Genomic DNA, 23,987 nt, shown 5'->3' with positions numbered 1-23,987 from the left:
ACAGGAAGTGAAATTTAAAGGATTGAACCCAGAAACCAGAACATGGCTAATCAAGAACCAACACAAAGAACAACATCAATTTTGCTCAGTGTTTCTATGCAACATTATTTCTTCCCCGACAAAATTGGTAAATAGAAAATGATACGTTTGTGGTAACCAAGGCCACCAAGTTCTGCAATTCTGTCTTTCACAAGGGAAAGTCCAGCCGTTGACCATGGCACTGTTCAAAACTTTGATTTCAATGTACAAACAAAGAAACTAGCAAGAGGTTTCAACAAAAACTTTAATTTGTTTAAGCAAACAAATAAATGTTACTTTTGACTAGATTCAGATTTAGACGTTGAGGCCCTCAGTGAAGAAAGACGTCGCCTCTTTGCAATTTGCTCCTGGCGTTTCTCTTTAGCTTCCTACAAAGAAATGTTAAAAAGTCAGAATTTTGACAAGTATTCTCTATCCCCTATGACTATAATTGACAATTACTGTTCCCCCTCACAGCTCCCCAATTTTTTAATAATTAACAAAATAAATACAGCCATAGAATTATAAAGTAAACAATTGCCAATCCTGGATCCAACAACTGATTTATTGGATTTTCAGAGCTGAAGACCAAGGCCCACAGTTTGTAGCTAGGATCGAAGCCAATGAAATGGCTGGTCGACAGCTCAGTACGAAGATGTTAAGAATAAACAAACAGCAAATGATAAAGCGGGAAATACTTAGGGCAGACAGCATCAGCAATAAAATAGAATTAACAATTAAGATGAACGAAAGGTGAAATGTCCCAAATAATTTATCTGTATAATAGTAGCCTGCCTGCAATTTCCATTTCTTTTGCTGTGGATTTCCAGCATCTGGCTTTTTTGTTTTAAATGATAAAAGGGTCGGGGATGCAGTTGTTTGTACAGGTTTTAACTAAGTGCTGTGGTGGAGAATCCCAGCTTAAACACTATTATGCAGGACCACTAGTCGGGTTTTCACTCACTGACAAATTGGAATGTGGATTAGCAAGATGCAGAGAAGCAAGTAAATGCTCAAAGAAATCCCAACCAACCTTCATCCTCTTGGCCAGAAGTTTGGCATAATCTGCTGCAGCCTCCTTGTTTTTCTGGGTACGATGTTTCTTCAGGGCAATGCGTCTACGTTTGTGCTGCAGAACCCTGGGAGTTACCAAGCGCTGAATCTTGGGAGCTTTGGTTCTGGGCTTTTTACCTGGAAATCAAAAAACAATGCAAATTAAATACCGAAAGAAAATTGAAATAGAAACAGTTATAAAATATTAATCTCATTTAGAGTTCTAGATGTTCCTCAATTCAACTCCATTGCACAAAGTTTCTGAGTTAAATTGCAATTGGACCAAAACCGATGACGGTGCAAAAATAACAGCAATACTTAAATAGCATGTTTTTTTAACCTTGCCTGGATATTCTTTTAACGACAAGTAACTATGTGATGTCTCACTGAACAGCATAGAAGCATTATCAAACAACTTTGACACCCAATCTACTTAAGATTTATTAGGACAAGTGCCCAAAAGGCTGGCAATTCAGCAGTGTTTAAAGGAAAGAGGCAGAGGGAAGGTTGCAAGGTGGAATATTTAAAACGGAGAGTCCAGAAAAGTAAAAGCAGAGGACAGTAACATACAGGGAACGGGAAGATTATGGAAAGAATGAGACGTGGCTTTAAAAGCAGAAACCAAAGACTCAAAACTCAAGATACTGGCAGACCGGGAACCAAAGGGCTTAAGTGTACAAGGACAGAAGACTGGAGATAATCAGGAATGCACCAGAATGCTCACGCGGTGACAAGGATGTCAATGTTTCAGCGGCCTCTGATAGAGCAGACAGCATCAGGTCTCATCACAGTTCTAACTATACACCAAGTTTACAAATTGTTTGATTTAGCATGAGGCACAGAAACAGTCAGTTAAAAAGTAACCAACATTATAGGGGAGAGTCTGTGACTTCAGTGCAACAGGAATAAGAAAGATTGCAGTGAGGTAGAGGTAATAACTACAAGCATTCCATGGCACTGAATGGACAGTAGCAAAATAAGTACTGGGGACTACGGAGACACGTGGCACATACCAGAGATGATAAAGGGAGTGAGGGCACATGCAAACTGGAGGAACAGCATCTCATATCCCACTTGGGTTGCCTGCAATCTATGGCATGAATATTGAATTCTCCAATTTTAGGTAACTTACCTTACCCCCCCCCCCCCCTTAACAACCTATATTCTTTCCTCTGGATTCACAATTTGCACCACTTCTATCTTTATCTCTGGCCATTGTCCAGCCATCTGTCAATCAAAGCCCCTCTCATTTGTTGCCAACCATCACTTGCCAGACTTTGACCTGCCCCATACCCCTCTTCTAGCTTTCTCACCGCCCCACAACCAGTCTGAAGGGTGTCGACCCAAAACATTACCTGCGCGTGCCTGACTGGGATTACTCCAGCACTTTGTGTCTATTTTTGATAGTCAATGGTATTACCATTGCTGAGTCTCCTATCAACATCAAAAAGGCAGGCCAGCCAGCCAGCACAATATGCAAAAGGAATTGGAGGACACAATATTGCCACTTTTGATGTGGATGAAACATGTGTGAGAAGAGTAGATTAAAGGGCCTGTCCCACTGCTGGGACCCAATTTGCGAGTTTAGAAGAGTGTGCGCTCGACTCAAACTCGCAGCATGTTCGACACGTGGTCCTAGGAGGTCACTGTAACTCTCCTTCATGCTCGAGGGAAGTTCCCGCACACTCGCGGCCTCAGTTTGGGCGAGTAAATTCCCCCCCCCCCCCCCCACCTTCTTTTACCTTCCTGTTCATTGCGGGTGTGAATTTCAGACAGTGCTCCCCCGCTTTCCATGGCTCCCGCCTTTGCGATGTGTTTTTGTGTGTGTGTGTGTGTGTGTGTGTGCGCGCGCGCTACCGGTCGATCCAGCTCGAGGTTTTTCAGGCGAGTGCCCTCGAGCGTGAAGGTCGAAGACAGTTGCTGTTTCTATGCACTGCACATGGAAGTGAAGACTGAAGGGAGATCATAGAAGAACTGGGAGACACCCAAGGAGAATGCATTCAAGAGGGAGAGAGGTAGCAGCGGCAGAAGATCTTATAGGAAACAAGGGTAGAGGAATTTTGGGGTTTTGCCATTTACAGTTCTTCTCTTGTTAACCGTTAACTTTCTGAATAGCCATTTACCAATTAAAACAGTTTACAGAATTCTTTCCTTTACCACATCATCATTTGTTGCAGTGAGCAAAATATATATTTTTTAATTGCAAATCGACTTCCATAGAACCTTTCTATAGAACAATAATAGTTAAGTAACAGAGCAGTAATATGAAAATTACAACATAACCTTATACTGACCTTCCTTGGTTAGGGGTCTTCTCACAACATACTGGCGCACATCATCCTCCTTGGACAGATTGAACAGCTTGCGAATTTTGCTAGCTCTTTTAGGCCCAAGACGGCGGGGAACTGTATTGTCTGTTAACCCAGGGATATCCTTCTCGCCTATTCAAGAAAAATATTAAATTGTTTGTCAAGCATGCCTGTATAAAGCTAAAGTATCAACAATTATTTAAAGCAAACTTTAATGTTCATCTTGCTTGAGTTCTGCTTTTATCTCCCAAAAAACATAATCCATAAAAATTCATTGCCACCATGATTGGTGTGGACATTGCAAACCTAGCTCAAAAAATGCACAATCTAAGATCACCTGACATCCCTCCAACCATTTATGCAGCGCGGATTTCCAGCAAGAATCTTACAACCATTACAATTGACCGAATTGTGTACATAAACAAAATATTACCGTGCTGGGCTATGTATGTTTGTGACGAGACCCACCCTCTACTTCCTTGACTTCTGACACCAATCACAAGCCTATCACGGCTGCTGTTCATTATTACAACAGCCATGCACCAGAAACACGGTCCATCATCTTGAAATGAAATTTCACTGCACTCGCCTATGCCTTGCAGTTTATGCCCAGCAGGTACAGATTTTGCCGTTGCATGCTCTGAACCGGCAACACCTTGAGATGAAAACAGCAAATGCATGAGCAAGAGAAAATACATTTCTGACTCTTCCTACGTGGCTCTGAGCAGCCCTGGAGCTAGAGGAATACAAAGGTTAAATCAATTCAGTACGTCTCAACTTCAACAGATCTACTGTAGAAAATATCCTGACTGGTTGCATCATAGACTGGTACGTCAATTTCAATGCACAAGAGATTAAGGGACTGAAGTTTAGGGGTAACATGAGGGGTAACATGAGGGGGACTTCTTTACTCAGAGAGTGGTAGCTGTGTGGAATGAGCTTCCAGTGAAGGTGGTGGAGGCAGGTTCGTTTTTATCATTTAAAAATAAATTGGATAGTTATATGGATGGGAAAGGAATGGAGGGTTATGGTCTGAGCGCAGGTATATGGGACTAGTGGAGATTATGTGTTCGGCACGGACTAGAGGGGTCGAGATGGCCTGTTTCCGTGCTGTAATTGTTATATGGATCTGAAAAACTGACCGTGTTCAAAAATTCCGCGCGGCAACGGCCTGCAGCCGCACGCACCGCCTGGACGGGCATACGCACCGTCTCGACGCCGTACGTCATGCGCGAACTTCGCTCGAACTTCATGTCACTCACTCGACCTCCGCGCGGCCCCCACTTCTGGTTTGGTTGCGCTTGCCGCATGCAGTCGTATGCCCGTGGGACAGGGCCTTACCTCACAACAGAACATTACAGACCACCCCATGCACTGCCATGGACTTTTTTCTCTAATTGTGTTTTGCACTAGTGTTTGGTATTTTCTTGCTGTATTTCTTTTCACAATTTTGTGTAATGTATGATTTATATTTGTGTGTGTTTGTCTGAGTCCACTGAGTTTGTCTGCGATGCTGCTGTAAGCTAGATTTTCATTGTACCAGTACCCTACTGTACTTGTGTATGACAATAAACTCAACTTGACTCAGCTCAAACAAAACCAAGAGAAAGGCGGCGGCTATGCTCTAGGGAGGGAGACACAGAAGGAAGGAAAGGAGCCTGGCAGAAGATTGCCCTGAAAGAGCGCTACTTCTCAAACCACAACACCAACATAATTCACCCGTAATTGGCCACCATGACAACACCACAATCGTTTACACCCCACTTTGTAAGGCCACCTGCACTAAGCATAACAAAATGGTTAAAAAGGACAAAGTGCGGGAGTAACTCAGCAGGTCAGGCAATGTATCCGAGGTTGAGACTCATTTCTTGTCACACGTACCGAGTTACAGTGAAAAGCTTTAAGCTGCGGAGAACATGGATAGGCGATGGTTTGGGGACAAAGCCTGGCGAGTGATAGGTGGAAACAGATGAGGATACACCTTAATCACTCCGCCTCTCCTCTCTGCCCGATTTCTCTTTCCCCACCCCACCACCATCCATCTGAATAAGGCCCCCGCCCCAAAACATCACCTACCCATGTTCTCCAGAGATGCTGTCTGACCTGCTGAGTTCCTCCTGCACGTATTCTTTTTTTTGTAGAGCAATTAAGTTTGAAGTTCATTAAAATTTAGAAATAACATTTTATACCAGCATATTTCATTGCACACAATGCATAAAGGCAGAAGTTAAATTTGCACCTGACCATATCCCACTTTGCCTTTGTGATATCACACTCCAAAAAAACTCAGCTATTCTTAAATTGCTAATACAATCTTTGATTAGCCTGTGATGCTTGCTGTGATACACGTATTAGCTTGACAATATTTGCAGAATTAAAACTGATAAGAACACTTTTTGCTCAGTTGATAAGATAGAATGCCAAGTTGTTAAAACTATTTTACTGCAAAGAAAAATGCAGCAATATCGCAGCATAAAACAGTTGCAAATGTAACATCTATAATTGAAATTAATCTCTTCAATCTATAGTAGAATGTAAATTACTCTCACCTTTTTTAATAATAACCAGATTCAGGACACTGAGATTGGCATCAACGATGCACCCACGGACAGACTTGCGTTTACGTTCACCAGTCCTCCTTGGGCGATAGCAGGAATGACCCTTGCTGAGCAGCAGACGAACACGGCCATTAGTCAAGATACCCTGTTTCATGGGGAAGCCCTGCTTGTCATTGCCACCACTGATCCGCACAACATACCCCTGTGGAAAGAATACAGAAAATGGTTAAGTTATTTTATTTATTAATTTTGGGCACCTGACTATTGCCAGCATTTATTACCCAGGACAAAGTGGCGCTGGAGCACCCTGATTGAACTGCATCCATACTGGTGAAGATACGCCAAAGTGCTCCAGGATTTGAACCCAGCAGCAAAGGAACAGTGATATTTCCAAATCAGGATAGAAGCCTGGCTTGGAGGGAAAGACACTGGTAGTGTCCACATGTATCTGAAGCCCTTGTCTTTCTTGGTCACATAGATAGCTAGTCAGTGAGGTGTTATCAGATTAATCTAGCCAGCAACTGCCATACAGGGTCTAGACACGCTTCAACCATTGTGTACCAGTGGTGGAGAAAACGAGCATACAGAATGGTGCATGGGCCGGCTCTCAAACAAGCTACCTCGCTCGCCCTGGATGGTGTACAATTTCTGACTGTGGAGATGTTAACCAAGCAAAAAAAGAGCATATTCCATTATACTTGCACCTTCTAGGAGGCATATCACAGTATATAATTGGCACATTTTACCGTGTTCGCAGAGCCATATAATGTTTTTAAAGTCTAGACCCAAATGTGCCCAAGGAAACAGCTCCCAAACAATAATGTGATAATGACCAGAAAATGTCAGGTCAATCTCAGATTGCAGCTGAGATGAACCTGACGGCACATCCTCTGCCTCACAGCACCAGAGACCTGGGTTCAATCCTAATCCCGGGTGCTGTCTGCAGGCAGTTTGCACGTTCTCCATGACCTAATTGGTTAAGGCCATAAGTGATAGTAGATTATTATAAAGGATAGGTTACAGAGTACTTAGTTCACGATTATATAGGCCGAAAAATGATAGGATTAGGCCATTCGGCCCATCAAGTCAACTCCACCATTCATTAATGTCTGATCTATCTCCCCCTCCTGACACCATTCTCCTGTCTTCTCCACATAACCTCTCTGACACATGCACTAATCAAGAATAAAGAATCTCTGCATTAAATATATCCAATGACTTGGCCTCTACAGCCTTCCGTGGCAATGAATTCGAGATTCACCCGCCTCTGAATGATGACATTTCTCCTCACCCCCTTCCTAAAAGAACGTCCTTTAATTCTGAGGCTATGACCTCTAGTCCTAGACTCTCCCACTGGTGGAAACATCCACTCTATCCAAGCCTTTCACTATTCTGTGTTTTAATGAGGTCCCCCCCTCATTCTTTAAAACTCCAGCGAGTACAGGCCCAGTGCCGACAAACGCTCATCATAGGTCAGCCTACACATTCCAGGGATCATTCTTGTAAACCTCCTCTGGATCCTCTCCAGAGCCAGCTCATCCCATCTCAGATATGGTGCCCAGAAGTGCTCACAATATTCCTAATGTGGCCTCACCAGCGCCTGAAAGAGCCCCAGCATTACATCCCTGTTTTTGTATATAAGCCCTCTTGAAATAAATGCTAGCATTGAGATTGCTTTCTTTACTACCAATTCAACTTGCAGATTAACTTTTTGGGAATACTGCACCAGCATTCCTAAGACCCGTTGAACCTCCGATTTCTGGATTCTCTCCCCATTTAGAAAACAGTCTATGCCTTTATTCCTACTACCAAAATGCACACTTTGATAAACTAAATTCCATCTGCCTCTCCCAACCTGTCCAAGTCCTTCTGCAGAGTCCCTGCTTTCTCTACACCACCTATTTTCGTATCATCCGTAAACTTGGCCACTAAGTCTTAAATCCCCTTGTCCAAGTCATTAATATACAACGTGAAGAATAGTGGCCCCAGTACCGACCCCTGTGGAACTTCGTTAGTCACTGGAAGCCCATCAGAAAAGGCCCCCTATATTGTCACTTTGCCATCTAGCTATCCATGCTGGTATCTGCCCTGTGATACCATGGATTCTTATCTTCCTTAGCAGCTTCACGTGTGGAAACTTATCAAGGGTTTTCTGAAAACAACATCTACGGACACTCTTTTGTCTGTCCTGCTATTTACTTCTTCAAATTCCATCAAATTTGTCAAGTAAGACCTCCCCTTCACAAAGCCAAGCTGACTTCAGCCTACATTATCGTGAACTTCTACGCACTCCGTAACCTCATCCTTTATAATCATCAGGTGCTCGCAGGTCACAGGTTGGTGACCTGTTTTTTCCCAGAGCTCCTGCAACAACAGCTTTGTCCGCTGGACTGGAGGGTGGCAACTTCGACCACCCCGCTGAGTTTGAACCGGCCCGTTCACGGAGCTCGGATTCAGCTTACCATCACCCGGTGGGGTCACAACATCGGAAGCCTGGATCGCCTCAGCGCAGAGGGAGAACAAGGAGGGAAGAGACAAAGACTTTTGCCTTCCATTACAGTGAGGTGTCTGGTGAACTCACTGTGGTGGATGTTAAATTTGTGTTTATTGAGTGTTATTTTATTATATGTATGACTGCAAGGCACGAAATTTCATTCAGACCAGAAGTTCTGAATGACAATAAAGGATACTTTACTTCACTATAATGGACTCTCACCAACCACCAAAGTCAGACTAACTGGCCTACAGTTCCCACTATTCTGCTTTGCTCCCTTCTTGTGCAGCAGGGTAATACTGGCATGTATCCAATCCAATCCCGTCTCTAGTGATTCTTGAAATATCATTGTCAATGCCTCTATAATCTCTAAAACCACCTTTCAGAACCCTGGTTTCCTTCCACATCCCAAACACGTGCAGGTTTGTAGGTTAACTGGCCTTGGTATATGCCCCTAGTATATAAGGGGTGGAAGAGAATGTGGGACAACATAGAACTAGTATGAACAGGTGATCAATAGTCTGAAGAAGGGTTTCGGCCTGAAACGTCGCCTATTTCCTTCGCTCCATAGATGCTGCTGCACCCGCTGAGTTCCTCCAGCAATTTTGTGTACGATCAATAGTCAGCGTTGTCTTGGTGAGCCAAAGGGCCCATTTTCCATGCTGTAGCTCTAAACTAAACTAATGCCTCTTGGCAATGTAGACACAACAAAGAAAATTCAGGATGAAATCTACTCTTATTGATGCAACAAATTGTGTAATTAGAATTTGTTGCCACTGTAGGGAGGCATACCAATTAATACTATTTTATCACTGAAGTCATGCCATTCTACAAATGAAATATGTTAAAAACCACCAGATAAAACAAACCACACATTAGTAAAATAAAGTATGAGGCACATGATCTGCATAGCTACAATTTACAACACATTTCTTCACTACCACAGAACACACCTGCCTATACCTTTCCTGAAAGTTATAGTTCACTAAACATCAGTATTATTGTCCATCAGAAACCATAACAGTACTAGTCTGAAGAGAAACGAAAAGTACCTCTTTTCAGTTAATTGGTGAGAAGGCAAAAGGCAAGCTTCAGCATCACAGAGCACCACTCTAAAGGTGACACCCAGAACATTTCCCCCTTCACAACTTTTCAAATAAGAATATTCAGCACAAGTTATTTTAACCGGGTGGCGCCAGCAATGTACCATAGCAGTCTTTCAGTCAGCAATGTATCAGAACAATCTTTGTTGCCTCGCCAACAGTCTGTCTGTCCCTTCCTTCTTTGTGTTTAAATAGTATGTGTTAAATGTATGCTTTTAGTGTTCTTTAGCTTGTGTTATGTAGGGTGGGAGGGGAAGGAACTTTCTCTAATCTCTTACCTCGACAGAGAAGCGATTTTTTTCTGTATCGTATCTCCTTCCACACTGCGGCCTAACATCGAGGATTTGGCGGCCTTTGCTGGGGACCGATTTTGAGAGCTCCACCATAGTCGCCATCGCAGAGCTTACCACCCCCTTGCCAGGGATTGACCTCGTAGCTCCACCCATGGGTGTTTGTAGACTTAACATCACGGGGCCCGTGGTCTCTGGTTAGAGATTGAATTCGGGAACTCCAGGCAGCAGGAGCTTCGACCGCCGGCTGCGGATGGTTCGACTGCCCCGACCATTGGAGAATAAAGAGGAAGGTGATTGGACTTTTTTTACTTTACATCACAGTGAGGAATACGGGGAATCCACGGTGGTGAAAGTTTATGTTAAACTTTATGCGATGCCGCTTTCAGATCTGGCAACGCTGAGGGATACAGCTCATCCAGGGCCAATCTGAAAATGGGAATTAGGAATGCCAAACTCAATCACAAACGCCGGATTGAGGAGCACTTCCAAAACAACTTTGACCCCAGGCGCATGTGGCAAGGAATCAAATCCCTTGCCGATTACCATAAAGTTAACACCCCTCCCCCAGACGCCACCCTTCCTGACGAGCTAAACCATTTCTATGCTCGCTTTGACCGGGACAACAAAACCCCAGCCATCAAAGTTGCTCCACCCCCGAATGAACAACCCCTCAGTCTCTCCACCTCTGCTGTACAAGATGCACTGAGCAAGGTGAATGAGCGCAAAGCTGCCGGCCCCGATGGCATCCCTGGCCGGGTGATTAGGGCATGTGCTGGTCAACTATCCCGTCTTCACCGACATTTTCAATCTCTCACTGGCCCAGGGTGTTGTCCCCACTTGCCTCAAGACATCAACCATCGTGCCAGTGCCCAAACAGTCAGCCACAGGGAGTCTCAACGATTTCCGCCCAGTGGCACTCACCCCTGTCATTGCTAAGTGCTTTGAGCGGCTGATCTTGGCTCACCTCAAAGCCAGCCTCCCCCCCAAACTGGACCCCCATCAGTTTGCCTACCGGGCCAACAGGTCTACAGAGGACGCCATATCGGCGGCCCTACACTCTGCCCTGACCCACCTGGACAACAACAACTCCTACATCAGGCTGCTGTTCATTGATTTCAGCTCTGCCTTTAACACTGTCATCCCCGCCAGCTTGATCACCAAACTCAGCGGACTTGGCATCTCCACCTCCCTCTGCAACTGGACACTGGATTTCCTCACTAACAGACCACAGTCTGTCAGGGTCAACAACCTCACCTCCTCCACTATAACACTGCGTGCCACAGGGCTGTGTGCTCAGCCCTCTCCTCTACTCCCTCTTCACCCACGACTGCATCCCTAAGTACGGATCCAACGCCATCATTAAGTTTGCTGACGACACCACGGTGGTAGGACTGATCAGTGACAACGATGAGTCAGCCTACAGAGAGGAGGTCCAGCACCTGACAACCTAGTGTGCCAACAATAACCTCGTCCTCAACTCCAAGAAGACGAAGGAAATTATTGTCGACTTCAGGAAGGTCAGAGGAGGCCGTCATACCCCCATCCATATAAACGGGACTGAGGTGGAGCGCGTCTCCAACTACAAATTCCCCGGGGTACACATCTCAGAGGATTTGTCCTGGTCCCTCAACACCTCCAAGCTGATCAAAAAGGCCTTTACTTCCTGAGGAGGCTCAAGAAAGCCCACCTGTCCCCCCCAGATCCTGACCAACTTTTACCGCTGTACCATCGAGAGCATCCTGACCACCTGCTTCACGGTATGGTACAGCAGCTGCACTGTTGCGGACAGGAAGGCACTACAACGGGTGGTGAAAACCGCGCAGCACATCATCGGTGCCCCGCTCCCTGCCATGGATGCCCTCCACCGAAAACGGTGTCTGAGACGGGCTGGGAAGATCATTAAAGACCCCTCCCACCCCAACCATGGACTGTTTGCCCTCCTCCCATCAGGGAGGCGGTACATGAGCCCCAGGTCTCGTACCAGTAGGATGAGGAACAGCTTCTACAATTATACCATCACATTGCTGAACTCGGAGTCCCGCCGATAGATTTCTCCGGTCCTTCCGTCCCCATTGTTTAATTATTCTGTATTTTTGATTATTCTGTATCTTCTTTTTTTTTTTTTTTTCCCCTATATGCACCACTACTACTACGGACTGACGCAAAGCTGCATTTCGTTGTACCCATACTCAGTATTTGTGCAATGACATTAAAGTTGAATTGAATTGAATGTAGTGTATCTTGTTGCTTTTTTCCCCGTGTGGCTGTATAATTCACATATCACTGTACTTTAATTGGTACATGTGACAATAAAAGACCTTTGAAACCATAAAAAAGTGGACCCTCTGGTTATTATTTTAGACAAGCAGATTTGTTGCCCTTTAAATAAGTGGGCACATTACTGAGACTCACCTTCCATTCGTCCCCCAAGCAGTCAGCGGCAACCTCAGTCGCCATACGCTTCTCGTAAAAGGTGCGCAGTTTACGTTCATCGTCCACCTCAATCAGTTTCTGGCAGCCCGTGGCCGGGAAAGAGATGTTTAACTGAAAGAAAAAAAATGGCTATTACTTTAGTCTGTGTAAACCATACACACCCAGCAGATAGATACAAAAAGCTGGAGTAACTCAGCAGGACAGGCAGCATCTCTGGAGAGAAGGAATGGGTGATGTTTCGGGTCGAGACCTTTCTTCAGTCTCTTGATTTGTTTCTTATGTGGGGCTTTGTTCTATGCCTTACTGAAGTGCATATAGATGACATTAAAAATATTTTGTTACCTCTGAGAAACATTGCCATTTGTTTTAGACAGGGTCTACCCCTAAGAGAGGGGGATCATCTTAATCTTTGCCGTTCCATATGTTTATTAAATCTGTGCTACTGAATTTTTCTAAGGACTTTCCTACCACTCCTAGACCTATAATTATTGGCTTATCTCCGGTTTAAACCAAAGATAGACACAAAAAGCTGGAGTAACTCAGCAGGACAGGAATAGGTGATGTTTCGGATCGAGACCCTTCTTCAGACAGATGGTTGTTGGCAGTTGTTTTTGTGATTGAATGTTTGAGACCAGTGGTGTATTACAAGGAGGGACCTTCCTATTTATTAACAATTCACATTAACAATTTGCAGAAATAGTATTTTTAACTCATGGTTGATTTTGCTAATGATGAGGATAATCATAAACTACAGGACACTACAAATCAGTTGACAAGATGTGTAAAGAAATCGCAGTTTGATTATAGGAGAACCAATATAGTGAATATATAACACATAAGTCTTAAACAATGCATATCAGGGCCCTAGGGAGTACACATCTACTGAGGTACAGTGAAAAGCTAAAGGAGACATAACGTTTCATTGGCCAGGGTATAGAATGAAAGGATACTATTACAAAGGTAATAGAAAACGCTATAAATTATTGGTTTTATCACAGTTCAGGTTAACTCATTGTAAACGCGACATGATTGTGTGGAGACCCATCATCAGCTCTCGCACCCCACCTGACACGTCGCGTTTCAGTTGTGAAACTGGATAGGCTGGGTTTGCTTCTCTTGAAACCAAAGATCTTTGCTTGAAACAGAGGTTGTTAATCAGGGACTTGATAAAGACATGCAGGTTTGCAGGGAATGCGAGCAGGAACGTCTACACCCAGGGTTAACATAAAGCTGCCTGAGCGAGAGATGGATGCGGACACTCAACGAGCTCAGCCCGTGGCTGGCAATGCCGGTGCCGTGATGGCCAACTGCCTGGCACTTGCACCGTTTTACTCTACGTCCCTCGCCCACGGCTCCGCTCGGTCTCCCCGCCCGCCAGCCCGAGGCCGGCGCCAGGCCCCGCAATACGGCCTCCTCCTCCTCCTGTCTTCAGACCCGGGGTTGGCGGCTCACCGCAATCCGCCGCCATCTGCGCCGCAACCACCGCCGGACACCGCGCCAGGGCCTGCAGACCGCGCAGAGGGGGCTCGGGTGTGGAGTGGCGCGGGTATGAGTGGGGGCCGGCGACCCGGGGGCCGGGACTCACCTTCATGCCGGAGCAGCGACCGACACCACGTCCGCGGCCGCGTCACGAAAGAGGTGGCGCCTCGGGCCCGCGCGGTCACATTCCGCCAGCTCTCGCGAGATCTCCGTCCCCCAACCGCCAGCTCTCGCGAGATCTCCGTCCCCCAACCGCCAGCTCTCGCGAGATCTCCGCCCCCCAACCGCCAGCTCTTGCGAGATCTCCGCCCCCCAACCGCCAGCTCTCGCACCCCACCTCGCGCACGCGCCGAGGCTCGTGGTTAACAGCAAAGATCTCCACTATAGGATCACAAGGATACTAGGCCGTTAAGGACAGTTATTTGTTCAAGTTCAAGTTCAAGTGAGTTTATTCAGATTCAAGTTTAGCAATAAAGAGTTTACAGCACAGCCATTCAGACAGTAGACCAGACATTTTGATTGAAATACAACAAACACTATTCAGAATTCAAATGATGGGGCTTACAGTCATATTTTTATGGGTACCAGCACACATTGGCATTAGAGGAAACGAAATGGCAGATAAGGTAGCAAAAGAGGTAGCAAAAAGAAGTAAAATTGATTTAAGTATTAACATAGGTAAAACTGAAATCAAAGACATTATTAAGCAAAGACTGAAGGAAAGATGGCAAAAGCAATGGGATGAAGAGCGGAAAGGACGGTGGTTCTACAGAGTCCAGAGGAAAGTGGGAGAAATGAGATGTGCAGGAAAAAACAGAAAAGAGGAGACAGTAATCTCAAGAATTAGATTTGGACACACTGGTCTGAACAGTACACTTTTTATAATAGCATAATACAGGTATTTGTTAATACTGTGGGCAAGAAGAGACAATAGAGCATGTCATTGTACATTGTGAGAGGTATGAGGAGGAGAGAGAACGGATGAGTGAGCAGTTCAGAAAAGAAAGAATACAATTTAATTTGGTAGATATTTTGCAAGGAAGTTCATATAAGTGCTATCAAATCCTGTTGCATTTTCTTAGGGTAACCAATTTGTTCGGAAGGATATAGGTTATTAGTATATGTAATGGTGTTGTTTGATCCACACTCCATGCCAGTTGGTGGCGGTAATGCACCAAAAAAGTTGTTTGCCAACCGCCAAAAAACACCACATAGAAGAAGAAGAAGAATAGGATCACAAAAATGCTGGAGAAACTCAGCGGGTGCAGCAGCATCTATGGAGCGAAGGAAATAGGTAACGTTTCGGGCCGAAACCCTTCTTCAGACTGATAGGTGGTGGCGGGGAGAAGGAAGGAAAAAGGAGGAGGAGGAGCCCGAGGGCTGAGGAAGGGGAGGAGACAGCAAGGGCTAACAACATTGGGAGAATTCAATGTTCATGCCCGCAGGATGCAGGCTCCCCAAGCGGAATATGAGGTGCTGTTCCTCCAATTTCCGGTGTTGCTCACTCTGGCAATGGAGGAGACCTAGGACAGAGAGGTCAGATTGAGATTTGGAATGGGAGGGGGAGTTGAAGTGCTGAGCCACCGGGAGGTCAGGTAGGTTCTTGCGGACCGAGCGGAGGTGGAGGTCTAGATGTCAGCTGATCTACATCGGTGAGACTAAGCGGAGGTTGGGCGATCGTTTCGAAAGTGTCTACTCCACTATAGGATCTTTGGTTAACAGCCCGGCGCATGCACACTGCCCTCCAAAGATCAGCGGAGGACAGTCAGCAGCAAAGATCCTGCTCCGCTATAAGATCTTTGGTCAGCAGCAGGGGCAGCACCAAGTAACTCAGCGGGTTCGGCAGCGTCGATTGAGGAGAGTGGGTGATGTTTCGGGTTGAGACCTTTCTAACTTAGTTTAGTCATACAGCGTTGGCGTCCGCGCTGACCAGCGATCCCCGCACATTAGCACTATCCTACACACACACACACAAGGGAAAATTTACAATCAACCAACCAATTAATCCACAAACCTGTACGTCTTTGGAGTGTGGCAGTAAACCAGAGATCCCTGAGAAAACCCACACAGTCACAGGGAGATCGGACAACTCCGTACAGACAACACCCGTGGTCAGGATCGAACCCGGGTCTCTTGCGCTGTAAGACAGCAACTCAACCGCTGCGCCACTGTCTGTGTCTGCGGCAAGCTGGGTCACTGCTGGCCCGGGTTTAGTTTCATCCATCCCAGATTGATTTTTCTCAAACGATTCCTCAAACAATACCAAGGTAAATGACTGTCACAAAAGTAATTGTGTTTTTTTTCCTCTTTGCTCGAACCTGATAGATGAAACATTTTGTATCTTCCATCTGACAATGTTGTCCAGCATCCAGTCCTGCATTCAACGTAGCCAAGAATGTTTAGGTCCTATTCCTACACATGTTTAACCCAACACTCTTACTTTAGCTACACCGCATGACACATTTTCTCTGTAACTCAGGCGCCTTATTTGTGGCACTTTTTGCATTTAGACTCGTACAATATGCAGCACAGGAAAAGGCCCTTCAGCCCAAGACGTTCATGCTGACCACCCAATACCCATCTAGACTAATTCTACATTCCAGCACTTCTCTCAGAAAAGCTGCAGGACATTCTGAAAGGGGATGGGGAACAGCCATGTCGGTAGAAGGGGTGAGATCCTGCAACACGAGTTTATGAGCTAGGTAATGGTTATAGAGAAGGTTATAATCTCCAACCTTTTGTTGCCCTAAGGCATTGAAAATAGGAATCTTCTATTACCTTCAACAGGTGCACTGTGTAAGTATCCTATCAGGATGTATCATAGCTTGGTTCAGCAACAGCTCTGCTCAAGATTGCAAAACGTCGCAGAGATTTGTGGATGTAGTCCAGTCTGTCACACAAACCAACCTTCCCCTCACCCTCCATCAACTCCATGTCCACTTCATGCTGCCTCGGGAAAGGAGCCAACATAATCAAGGACAATTCTTACCCTGCCCATTCCCTCTTAAAACATAGAACAGGACAGCACAAGAACAGACCCTCCGGTCCACAGTGTCTCTGCTAAGCATGATACCAAGCCAAATTCTTATTTGCCAAGCAGGACAGAAGGAGGACAGAAGAGAGAAAGGGGAAGAAAGAAGAGAGAAAGGGGAAGGGAGAGAAAGTGAGGTGCCTCCCTGCTAGCTGTGTTCCCATGTGGCAGGGAGGCACGTCACTTGTGGACCACAGTGGAAGACTGAGCCACTGGGACAAACCCAAGACCAGCAACACCATTGTGTGGTCATGATTGAGCTGCTGAGAAGAAGCCATAGACAGCCAGTGCCTCTGCTGAGGCCAAGATTGAGTGGCCAGGGCAAGGCTGAGATGCCAGTGCCACTTCCTGCTTATGGATAACGAGGTACTGCGTCCATATCTGGAGGCAAAGACTGAACTGCCAAGATAAGCATAATGCCCCTGTCCCACTTAGGAAACCTGAACGGAAACCTCTGGAGACTTTGCGCCCCACCCAAGGTTTCCGCGTGGTTCCCGGAGGTTGCAGGTAGTGGAAGCAGGTAGGGATACTGACAAAAACCTCCAGGAACCGCACGGAAACCTTGGGTGGGGCGCAAAGTCTCCAGAGGTTTCCGTTCAGGTTTCCTAAGTGGGACAGGGGCATAAGACTGCCAGTGCTTCCTCTCAAGGCAAGGGTGAACTGCAGAGAGATTGCCATGCCTTCTCCTTTGAGACCAGGACTGAGCTGCCTGTACAAGCCCCAGAACACCAGCGCCACCTCGCGTGCGCACTGACGACGAGGGACAGCACCCCTATGTGGTCCTGGACTTGTCACTATAAATAAAACATCGCGTGAGTTCTCCCTACCGTGACTGCTAGTGTGGTCACTGTCAAAACTGGCATCATCCCTGACTCCCCATTGCCTGAAATTGGAGAATTCAATGTACAAACCGTTAGGTTGCAGCTACCCAAGCGGAATATGACGTGGCCTTACTTTGGCATCAGAGGAGACCAAGGATTAGGTATGGGAAGGGGAGATAAAATGGTTAGCAATGGGGAACTCCAACAGGCTGTGGTGAACTGAGAGCAGGTGATCATCGAAATGATCGTTGAGTCCACGCCTGATCTCAGGAAGCCGCATAGGGAACCAGATGTTGGAAGGTTGGAAGAGATTGGTTTGAAACTGGTTGCAGGAGAAAGTACCTTGGGTAGAGGGTGGGTTGTGTCGGAAGGGATGAGCGAACCAAAGAGTTGCAGAGATAGTGGAGTACATGAAAGCACAAAAATATGGGAAAGGAAGATGAGAGTGGTGGTGATATCACAATGAAGTCGGCGGAAATGTTAGACAATGATTACTTGGATGCGGAGGCTGGTGATCAGCCATGATCACAGTGAATGGCGGTGCTGGCTCGAAGGACCAAATGGCCTACTCCCGCACCTATTGTCTATTGTCTATTACCTATTGAGGTGAAAGTTGAAAACCAGAGTAACTCTATCCTTGTTCCCTCCAGGGGAAGAGTATTAAAAGCAGAACTGGGCAATACAGAGAAGATGTGGGTTGTGGATGGAGGACTCCAATACAGAGAAGACATGATGTTGTGGATGGAGGACTCCATCCACAACATCAGGGGGGAAGCTAAGCCCAGAGTGGAAAGTCTTATGTTGGGTTCAGATGGAGCAGAGATGGAGAAATTGAGAGTAAGTGATAACGTATTTCAAGGGGCAGGGTTGGGAGGAAGTATAGTCAAGGAGCTGTGGGACTTTTTTTTTAGGGCATGATGGAAGTTTGTGGTAAAGTTTGTAAAAATCAACAAGTTCTGCATGACCACAGGAGGCAGCCCCAGATGTAGATGTGGAGAAAGAGTTGGGGGAAGGTGCCAGAGTAGGTTTGGAACAAGGAGTGTTTGACATAACTGACAAAAAGACAGGTATAGCTGGGACCTAGGTAAGTATACCTTTCACTTCAAGAAAGTGAGAGGACTCAAATAACAAATTGTTAATAGTGAGAATAAGTTCCGTAGGTGGAGGAGAGTGTTAGTAGAGAGAAATTGATTGGGGATTTCATTATTGCACCTGGTGCTCCTGATGTGGCCTCCTTTACTACGGCATCACCAAGTGTAGTCTAGGTGACCGCTTCGCCAAACTGGTTCATTCTTTCTGCAAAGGCTTGCTGGATCTGGTTGAGAACCATTTGTACCTCCTTTCCATATACACACCGACCTTTCTGTCCATTGATGGAGTGCGGTCACCACTAACTGAGAGAAAGTGCCTCATATTCCACTTGGGTAGCTGACAATCCTATGATATGAATTCTCCAATTTCAAGTACAACCCCCCATCCCTCTCTTTACCCTGCCCCTCCCCCTTCCCTTCACCCACCCAGTACGCACACATTTCTCCCACTATCTTTCACTACCCAGATCACCATGCTCCTTTCCCATCCTACTCATCTCCCATCCATTGGTCCACCATTTCCCTTATAAACCCCCTTTTTCCCACTCCCCATTATCCTCTTCCACCCATATCCCCCCCCCCCCGCCATTACAGTGCACTCTTCCTGTTCTTTCCTTATCTGACACCTTTGTGCCTCTGTTTCATCTCCCGCCTTAGTCACTCACTCCACCCATCTGCCAATCAAACTCCCTTCACCTCCATCAAACTCCCTTCACCTCAATCACTTGCCAGGCATTGTCTAATCCCCATCTCTCTTTTCCAGCTTTCTCACACTCCAGTCTGAAGAGTGGTCCTGAGGTGGAACATCATCTGTCTGTTCCCTATACAGATGCTGCCTGACCCACAGAGTTCCTCCAGCACTTTGTTATAGCTCACGATTCCAGCATCTGCAGTTTATTGTGTTTCCAAGCAACCTCCTACTGATATCAGGCCGAAACCCTTCTTCAGATGAAGAAGGGTTTCGGCCCGAAACGTTGCCTATTTCCTTCGCTCCATAGATGCTGCCGCACCCGCTGAGTTTCTCCAGTACTTTTGTCTACCTTCGATTTTCCAGCATCTGCAGTTCCTTCTTGAACACTCCTACTGATTTCCCTCAGCGTAATACATTTCCCTCAATGTATCTGGATAGGGAAGTTTAGTGCCCATCAAGATGAGTAATGCTGGTAGACTGAACACTAGTAATTATGCTAGTTGTTGAGAACTATACTCAGAACTCTGTATCTTTCCATCAGTCTGAATAAGGGTCTCGACCCAAAACGTCACCCATTCCTTCTCTCCAGAGAGGCTGCCTGTCCCGCTGAGTCATGTTGTGTCTACCTTTGATTTAAACCTGCTTCTGCAGTTCTTTCCTACATACTCTGTATCTTTTCCTTTGCTCTATCTATTGTTTTTGAGTTTGGCTTGATTGTATCATCTGACTTGATTGGACAGCATGCAAAACAAAGTTTTTCACTATTCCCTGGCACATGTGACAATAATAAAGCTATACCTAGGTCATATCGGTCACATGCCTGACCAGACATTCTATTTGGTGCTCTGTTACAGAAGAAAATATTAAAACATGTTCTCTAAACCTCCTTGGAAAAGTGCAACACCTCACTGCCTCATGGGAAACCTTGGCCATGTCTGCTCAAAGTGGGGAAAGAGCAATCAGGAAGGCACTAAGGAGCATGATTCTGTACCTCAGGAGTGCACATGAATCTGCACTCACTAGAACTCGCTAGAATTTAGAAGATTGAGGGGGGATCTTATAGAAACTTACAAAATTCTTAAGGAGTTGGACAGGCTAGATGCAGGAAGATTGTTCCCGATGTTGGGGAAGTCCAGAACAAGGGGTCACAGTTTAAGGATAAAGGGGAAATCTTTTAGGACTGAGATGAGAAAAACATTTTTTACCCAGAGAGTGGTGAATCTCTGGAATTTTCTGCCACATAATGTAGTTGAGGCCGGTTCATTGGCTATATTTAAGAGGGAGTTAGATGTGGCCCTTGTGGCTAAAGGGATCGGGGGTATGGAGAGAAAGCAGGTACCGGATACTGAGTTGGATGATCAGCCATGATCATATTGAATGGTGGTGCAGGCTCAAAGGGCCGAATGGCCTACTACTGCACCTATTTTCTATTTTTCTATGCACGTACAGTGTAAATGGCGGAAGGTGACCACCTCCCCAATGACTCGTATGCCTACCCTGGCAAGCGTCACCTGTGGCCAACTCTGCAGGTCCCACTTTGGATTCATGAGGTGGTTTGTTCAGACCCAGAGATGTAGAGGATCTGTTGAGAGATCCAGGCGAAGAGACAATGGGCTAATGTAGTGTGCAGCTGCTATACCTTCACAGGTGAGGCTGAGGCAGAGAGACTGGAACTTCAGACAGTATCTTGGATTACTGCAAGATGGTGCTAGAATGAGGTGAGGCTGCATGTTGATCCAAGAAGAGGATCCACTCTCATCCACCACAATTATTCCACCCTTTTAAAATTTTTATTCTAAGACTAGGTCTACACTATATTGTGCATGGTTTGATTGTATTCATATATGGATATTTTATCTTGGTGGCACACATGTTTTTCACTGTATTTAGATACACGTGATGATAATAAAGCAAGACTAATAACATCGCAGAACCCACAGAACTGCAGCTTGACTAACTGCAAAAAATCTTCTGCACTCTGCCATTAATCTTTTGCACTTAATCTCATATCTATGTCTGTTTGCTTTAGATTCCTTACATAATTTTAAAATGAATTATTTTCAGGTTCTGGGTGTCACTGGTAAGACCAGGATTTATTGCCCGTCTCTAACGGCCCTTTAGGATGTGGTAGTGAGCTCCTTCTTGAAACTTTACAGTCCTTCTAGTGCTGGTACTTCCACAGTACTGTTGGGAGGAGTGTTCGATGTTTTAGACTCGGCAATGATGAAGAACTGGTGACATATTTCCAAGTCAGAGTGCTATGAGACTTGAAGGGGAACCCGCAGGTGGTGGTATCCTGCTCCTGCTGCCTTCTCCCTTCTTGCCAGTAGAGATGCTGAGATCAGGAGGTGCTGTCGGAGTTGCCTGTGGAATGTATTTGGTGGATGGTAACTACAACAGCTTCTCCTGCTCAATGGTGGTGGAGTGAATTAATGTTTAGAATTTTGAGTGGGTTGCTTTTTGTGGGTAGAAGCAGTCTGTTGTAACTATCCACTTATACTCAAATTCCTGGGCGTGCACATCTCTGAAGATCTTTCCTGGTCCGAGAACACTAACGCAATTATCAAAAAAGCTCATCAGCGCCTCTACTTCCTGAGAAGATTACGGAGAGTCGGTTTGTCAAGGAAGACTCACTCTAACTTCTACAGGTGCACAGTAGAGAGCATGCTGACCGGTTGCATCGTGGCTTGGTTCGGCAATTTGAGCGCCCTGGAGAGGAAAAGACTACAAAAAGTAGTAAACACTGCCCAGTCCATCATCGGCTCTGACCTTCCTTCCATCGAGGGGATTTATCGCAGTCGCTGCCTCAAAAACGCTGGCAGTATCATCAAGGACCCACACCATCCTGGCCACACACTCATCTCCCTGCTACCTTCAGGTAGAAGGTGCAGGAGCCTGAAGACTGCAACAACCAGGTTCAGGAATAGCTACTTCCCCACAGCCATCAGGCTATTAAACCTGGCTCGGACAAAACTCTGATTATTAATAACCATTTTCTGTTATTTGCACTTTATCAGTTTATTTATTCATGTGTGTATATATTTATATCATGGTATATGGACACATTTATCTGTTTTGTAGTAAATGCCTACTATTTTCTGTGTGCTTAAGCAAAGCAAGAATTTCATTGTCCTATACAGGGACACATGACAATAAACTCACTTGAACTTGAACTATCACTGCCCTTTTAACGATCCAGTGCCCTTGCAAAAACAACTCAAGATTTTGAAGCCTCTCCTTCTGCACCTACAGTTCCTTACACCAGGTAATAATAATAATACATTTTATTTATGGGCGCCTTTCAAGAGTCTCAAGGACACCTTACAAAAATTTAGCAGGTAGAGGAAAAACATGTAAGGGGAATGAAATAAATAGTAGAGACATGACTAGTACACAAAGTAAAGACAGAATACAATTCAAAACACAATATGAGGCAATTAATGCACAAATGAAAAGGGAGGGGGACGTGGGGCTAAGGATAGGCAGAGGTGAAGAGATGGGTCTTGAGGCGGGACTGGAAGATGGTGAGGGACACGGAATTGCGGATCAGTTGGGGGAGGGAGTTCCAGAGCCTGGGAGCTGCCCTGGAGAAGGCTCTGTCCCCAAAACTGCGGAGGTTGGACTTGTGGATGGAGAGGAGACCGGCTGATGTGGATCTGAGGGACCGTGAGGGTTGGTAGGGAGAGAGGAGGTCAGTGAGATATGGGGGGGCCAGATGGTCGAGGGCTTTGTAGGTGAGGATCAGGATTTTGTAGGTGATCCGGTGGGAGATGGGAAGCCAGTGAAGTTGTTTGAGGACAGGAGTGATGCCAGGATTTGGTGTGGGTGATGAGTCGGGCGGCTGCGTTCTGGAACAGTTGGAGTCGGTTGATGTAGGTGGAGCTGATGCCAAGGAGAAGTGAGTTGCAATAGTCCAGTCGGGAGGAGATGAAGGCATGGATGAGTCTTTCAGCAGCGGGAGGTGTGAGAAGGGGTCTGAGTTTGGCGATGTTGCGGAGATGAAAGAAGGAGGTTTTAATGACATGGCGGATGTGAGGCTCAAGGGAGAGGGTGGAATCAAAGATCACGACACGGTTGCGGGCCTGGGGAGACAGTGGTGCCGTCGATGGTGAGAGTGGGGTTATTGATTTTGCTGAGTGTGGCTTTGGAGCCTATGAGGAGGAATTCTGTCTTATCGCTGTTGAGTTTGAGGAAGTTATGTTGCATCCAAGTTTTTATAGCTGACAAACAGGAGTTGATATGGGAGGGGGGGGGGGGTTGTGGGGGGATTTGGTGCCGAGGTAGATCTGGGTGTCATCGGCGTAACAGTGGAAGTCCAGGTTGAAGTGGCGGAGTATCTGACCAAGGGGGAGGATGTAGATGATGAAGAGGAGGGGGCCGAGTACAGTGCCTTGGGGAACGCCTTGAGTGACTGTGGCTGTAGCAGAGGAGTGGTTGTGGAGAGAGATGAAGTGGGATCTGTTGGAAAGGTAGGAACGGAGCCAGCTGAGTGCAGAGCCTTGAATGCCGAGGTCTTTGAGTCTGGTGAGCAGGATGTTATGGTTCACTGTATCGAAGGCTGCGCTCAGGTCGAGGAGGATGAGGATGTTGAGGGAACCAGTGTCAGCAGAGGT

General features: G+C 46.0%; 1 protein-coding gene across 1 annotated transcript; it reads right to left on the bottom strand.

Moving 5' to 3' along the window:
- Positions 1-265: 265 nt before the first annotated feature.
- On the bottom strand, positions 266-13,968 carry rps6 (ribosomal protein S6). The gene is made up of 6 exons (XM_033017845.1): positions 13,847-13,968; positions 12,241-12,372; positions 5,930-6,140; positions 3,366-3,512; positions 1,052-1,209; positions 266-407 (listed from the first exon to the last, which is right to left on the bottom strand). The coding sequence occupies exons 1-6, from the start codon at positions 13,850-13,852 to the stop codon at positions 312-314; spliced, it is 750 nt and encodes a 249-aa protein (XP_032873736.1). The 5' UTR covers positions 13,853-13,968; the 3' UTR covers positions 266-311.
- Between the last annotated feature and the right edge of the window lie 10,019 nt (positions 13,969-23,987).

The sequence above is a fragment of the Amblyraja radiata genome, chromosome 3 (assembly GCF_010909765.2).
Source record: "Amblyraja radiata isolate CabotCenter1 chromosome 3, sAmbRad1.1.pri, whole genome shotgun sequence".
In the NCBI taxonomy this organism is placed as follows: domain Eukaryota; kingdom Metazoa; phylum Chordata; class Chondrichthyes; order Rajiformes; family Rajidae; genus Amblyraja; species Amblyraja radiata.
This window is presented reverse-complemented; position numbering and strand designations above follow the sequence as displayed.